At 60.2% G+C, this 5747-nt stretch overlaps 1 protein-coding gene across 1 annotated transcript in view; it reads right to left on the bottom strand.

Annotated features, from left to right (window-relative positions):
• LOC144955764 (mitogen-activated protein kinase 1-like) overlaps nucleotides 1-5747 on the bottom strand; it is a 34780-nt gene that overhangs the window by 9797 nt on the left and 19236 nt on the right. Inside the window, 1 exon segment of the mRNA XM_078885895.1 lies at nucleotides 1569-1758. Within this exon segment, the coding sequence (XP_078742021.1) occupies nucleotides 1569-1758 (190 nt within the window).

The following is a 5747-nucleotide window of genomic DNA, read 5'->3' as shown; positions in this document are numbered from 1 at the left end:
GGAGACACGGAGACACGGAGACACACAGAGACACGGGGGTAGACACATGGAGACACGTGAGAGACACACGGAGACTTGGGGGGAGACACGTGGAGACACGGAGACACACAGAGACACGGGGGGAGACACACGGAGACACGTGAGAGACACACGGAGACTTGGGGGGAGACACGTGGAGACACGGAGACACACAGAGACACGGGGGGAGACACACGGAGACACGTGAGAGACACACGGAGACTTGGGGGGAGACACGGAGACACGGAGACACACAGAGACACGGGGGGAGACACACGGAGACACGTGAGAGACACACGGAGACTTGGGGGGAGACACGGAGACACGGAGACACACAGAGACACGGGGGGAGACACACGGAGACACGTGAGAGACACACGGAGACTTGGGGGGAGACACGGAGACACGGAGACACACAGAGACACGGGGGGAGACACACGGAGACACGTGAGAGACACACGGAGACTTGGGGGGAGACACGTGGAGACACGGAGACACACAAAGACATGGGGGGAGACACGGAGACACGGAGACACGGGGGAACACGCGGAGACACGCAGAGACACGGGGAGAGACACACGGAGACATGGGGGACACACGGAGACACACGGAGAGGAGGGGGTGAGGGGGGGTGAGGGGGGGGAGGGGTCACGTGACGATACTGGTAAGTGACGGACAACTCTTAAGTGTGACTTTGCTTGGTTGTTGTGTCTCCGTGTGTCTCCCCCATGTCTCTGTGTGTCTCTGTGTGTCTTTGTGTGTCTCCATGTATCTTCCCCGAGTGTCCACCACCCCCCCCCCGTGTGTTCCCCCGGGTTTCCATGTCCCCCCCCCCCCCCGTGTCTCCATGCGTACCCCCCGTGTCACCGTGTCTCACCGTGTCTCCCCGTGTCTCTCCGTGTCTCCGTGTCTCCCCGTGTCTCCCCGTGTCTCCCCGTGTCTCCCCGTGTCACCGTGTCCCCCCGTGTCTCACCGTGTCTCCCCGTGTCTCTCCGTGTCTCCGTGTCTCCCCGTGTCTCCGTGTCTCCCCGTGTCTCCCCGTGTCACCGTGTCCCCCCGTGTCTCACCGTGTCTCTCCGTGTCTCTCCGTGTCTCTCCGTGTCTCCCCGTGTCTCACCGTGTCTCTCCGTGTCTCTCCGTGTCTCTCCGTGTCTCCCCGTGTCTCAACGTGTCTCTCCGTGTCTCTCCGTGTCTCCCCGTGTCTCCCCGTGTCTCCCCGTGTCTCCCCGTGTCTCCCCGTGTCTCCGTGTGTACCTTGGTCACAGGTTGTGTTGACGAGCAGGTTCGATGGCTTGAGGTCTCGGTGTGGCACGTTTGCCGAGTGGACCTACTTGAGTCTCCCCGTGTCTCACCGTGTCTCACCGTGTCTCCCCGTGTCTCCCCGTGTCTCCGTGCGTGTACCTTGAGGTCACAGGTGGTGTTGACCAGTAGGTTCGATGGCTTGAGGTCCCGGTGCAGCACGTTGGCCGAGTGCACGTACTTGAGTCTCCCCGTGTCTCACCGTGTCTCCCCGTGTCTCACCGTGTCTCCCCGTGTCTCCGTGCGTGTACCTTGAGGTCACAGGTGGTGTTGACCAGTAGGTTCGATGGCTTGAGGTCCCGGTGCAGCACGTTGGCCGAGTGGACGTACTTGAGTCCGCGCAGCAGCTGGTAGAGGAAGTAGCAGGCGTGCTCTGCACTCAGACGCTGCGAGCGCAGCAGCTTGTACAGGTCCGTCTCCATGAGGTCCTGCACCATGTAGCTGCGGTGGTGGTGGTGGTGGTCACGGAGTTAAGGGGGTTGTGGTAAAGGTGGTGGTGGTGGTGGTGAGGTGGTGGTGGTGGTGGTGGTGTGGTGGTGGTCACGGAGTTAAGGGGGTTGTGGTAAAGGTGGTGGTGGTGAGGTGGTGGTGGTCACGGAGTTAAGGGGGTTGTGGTAAAGGTGGTGGTGGTGGTGGTGAGGTGGTGGTGGTGGTGGTGGTGTGGTGGTGGTCACGGAGTTAAGGGGGTTGTGGTAAAGGTGGTGGTGGTGAGGTGGTGGTGGTCACGGAGTTAAGGGGGTTGTGGTAAAGGTGGTGGTGGTGAGGTGGTGGTGGTCACGGAGTTAAGGGGGTTGTGGTAAAGGTGGTGGTGAAGGTGGTGGTGGTGGTGAGGTGGTGGTGGTGGTGAGGTGGTGGTGGTGGTAACCCACACCCCCCCTCACCCATCAACCCATCCACCCACCCACTCACCCACCCACCCACCCACCCACTCACCCACCCACTCACCCACCCACTCACCCACCCACTCACCCACCCACTCACCCACCCACTCACCCACCCACCCACTCACCCACCCACCCACCCACCCACTCACCCACCCACCCACCCACCCACTCACCCACCCACTCACCCACCCACCCACTCACCCACTCACCCACCCACTTATCCACTCACCCACCCACTCACCCACCCACCCATCCACCCACCCACCCACTCACCCACCCACCCACTCACCCACCCACTCACCCACCCACCCACCCACTCACCCACCCACCCACCCACCCACCCACTCACCCACCCACTCACCCACCCACCCACTCACCCACTCACCCACCCACTTATCCACTCACCCACCCACTCACCCACCCACCCATCCACCCACCCACCCACTCACCCACCCACCCACTCACCCACCCACTCACCCACCCACCCACCCACTCACCCACCCACCCACCCACCCACTCACCCACCCACTCACCCACCCACCCACTCACCCACCCACCCACTCACCCACCCACTCACCCACCCACCCACCCACCCACTCACCCACCCACTCACCCACCCACCCACTCACCCACCCACCCACTCACCCACCCACCCACTCACCCACCCACTCACCCACCCACCCACCCACTCACCCACCCACCCACCCACCCACTCACCAACCCACTCACCCACCCACTCACCCACTCACCCACCCACCCACCCACCCACTCACCCACCCACTCACCCACCCACCCACTCACCCACTCACCCACCCACTTATCCACTCACCCACCCACTCACCCACCCACCCATCCACCCACCCACCCACTCACCCACCCACCCACTCACCCACCCACTCACCCACCCACCCACCCACCCACCCACTCACCCACCCACCCACCCACCCACCCACCCACTCACCCACCCACTCACCCACCCACTCACCCACCCACTCACCCACCCACTCACCCACCCACTCACCCACCCACCCACCCACCCACTCACCCACCCACTCACCCACCCACTCACCCACCCACCCACTCACCCACCCACTCACCCACCCACCCACCCATCCACCCACCCACTCACCCACTCACCCACTCACCCACCCACTCACCCACCCACCCACCCACTCACCCACCCACTCACCCACCCACTCATCCACTCACCCACCCACCCACTGACCCACCCACTCACCCACCCACCCACCCACTCACCCACCCACTCACCCACCCACTCACCCACTCACCCACCCACTCACCCAACCACTCACCCATCAGCTCCATCTTTTCTCTAGCCTGTGCCGCGCCCATTTAGCCCCCTCTATCCGGCCGAACAAAAACTGTTTAGGCATGCGGTGTAAACACACACACACACCTGTACACACACATCCCTGTACACACACCTGTACACACACACTTGTAGACCCGTGTACACACACAGACCCCTGTACACACAACAACAACAACCGCCATTCACCACTAAGTGGCGGTGACGTCACCACGACGCTTGTGCCAGGCCAAGTGCACCTTGAGGCCACGTGAAGTGTCGAACGCCCGCTGGCAGGAGGTCACGGGGCAGACCCAGGTGCCTACACCTCTGCTGTGGCAGACGGACAGAAAATATGGCATCTGTGCAGGACCGCCCTTTCCTGAAACCGCATTGGGGCTCCGCAAGCCTCTCCTCAGCGTGCCTAGCAAGGCGATGTTGAATAATCCTTGCCAGGACCTTTCCCGGCACACTGAGGAGTGAGATGCCCCTGTAGTTGTTACAGTCTGTGCGGTCCCCCTTCTTAAAGAGGGGGACCACCAGGACATCCTTCCAATCCTGCGGAACCCATCCAGTGGTCCAGACTGTTATGATGTCATGTAGGGCAGTCTGTGCACAAACGCCACCCTCCCTCAGCATTTCACTTGGGAGATCATCTCTGCCCGGTGCCTTCCCTGGTCTCAGACTCTGGATCGCCTTCAGTACTTCCTCAACAGATGGCACCTCAGCCAGCCACTCACAGGGGGTGATTTCTTCCAATATTTGAGGCACCGCAGCCTCAGCAGGGTCATCCCCACTTTGTGCCACGATGTTTTCCATGCTGAGGGATTTCCCCTCCCCCAGGACCTCACAGAAATGTTCAGCAAATCTGCAAACCTGTTCCTGGGGGTCGGAGATTGTATCACCATTCTTTCCCCTAATGATGGTAATAGGTGTGGCGCTGCAGGTTACTTTTTTGATGGAGTTAAATCGCGATTTGTGATCGCGGGCCATTGAGGCAGACTCCATCTCCTCAGCAACCCGCGACCACCACCCATCCTTGCAGCGAACCTCCGAGCGAAGGCTGCGGTAAGCCTCCTCATTCTCTGACGTGGGATGCTGTAGCCGATGAGAGTGGGCCTGTCGCTTTTTCTCAGCCAGCCTGAACACCTCCTCTGTCAGCCAGGGTCTCTGGGGAGGTCTGGACCGTGTACCCAAAGCAGCCATTGCAGCTGCATGAGCCACAGTCCTAAACCTCGCCCATTTACCCTCGACATCAGGAGGAGTGGGGGACGATGCCAACCCCAGCCGCACGCGATGATGAAATTCTCGCTTGCAACTTCCATCAGCTAGCTGAGACCAGGCCACCTTAGGTTGGAATGGGGTCCTGGGTGTACACCCACCACCGGAGTGGAAGAATGGCAGGCGCATCTTACAGATGACTAGTCGATGGTCAGTGGGCAGATCAGCTCCACGGTAGGTCCTGGTGTCAAGGACATGGGCCCGCATCCGCTGGCCCGTCACTATGTAGTCCAGCAGATGTTCTTGCTTGGACCCGGCATGCATCCATGATGTTGTGTGGATGCGTCGATGCCGGAAAAGCGTGTTGGTCATTACAAGCCCATGGGCTGTACAAAAATCTAGCAGCCTCCTACCGTTGTTATTGAGCTGATCTGGCCCATGCCTTCCAATCACTCCAGACCACACACAGACACCTGTACACACACACACACACACCTGTACACACACACACACCTACACACACACCAGTACACACACCTCTACACACACTCATCTCTACACACACGCACCTGTACACACACCTACACACACACACAACCCTGTACACACACACACCTACACACACACACAACCCTGTACACACACACACACATCTCTACACACACACACCTGTACACACACACACCTGTACACACTTACACACCTACACACACACCTGTACACACACACACACCTACACACACACCTGTACACACACACACACCTACACACACACCTACACACACACCTGTACACACACACGCACCTGTACAGGTAAAGACAGACTTGAGGAATGCCATTTCTCTCTCCGCACAGGAATGTGAACCCGAGGGGATATCCCCCCCCCCACCGTGTACACTACAGACAAAGGATCCCAATACGCCCAGGTAGCCTCTAACGGGCTGTAGGGGTCAAGTGCCAACTCGGCAAGCGATTTGCTCATCACGCGGAGGGACAGCGGCTCAGGCGAGCGGATT

The sequence above is a fragment of the Lampetra fluviatilis genome, unplaced genomic scaffold (assembly GCF_964198595.1).
Source record: "Lampetra fluviatilis unplaced genomic scaffold, kcLamFluv1.1 SCAFFOLD_451, whole genome shotgun sequence".
NCBI classification, from domain to species: domain Eukaryota; kingdom Metazoa; phylum Chordata; class Hyperoartia; order Petromyzontiformes; family Petromyzontidae; genus Lampetra; species Lampetra fluviatilis.
The sequence above is the reverse complement of the archived record's forward strand: the minus strand, read 5'-3'. Positions and strand labels throughout refer to the sequence as shown.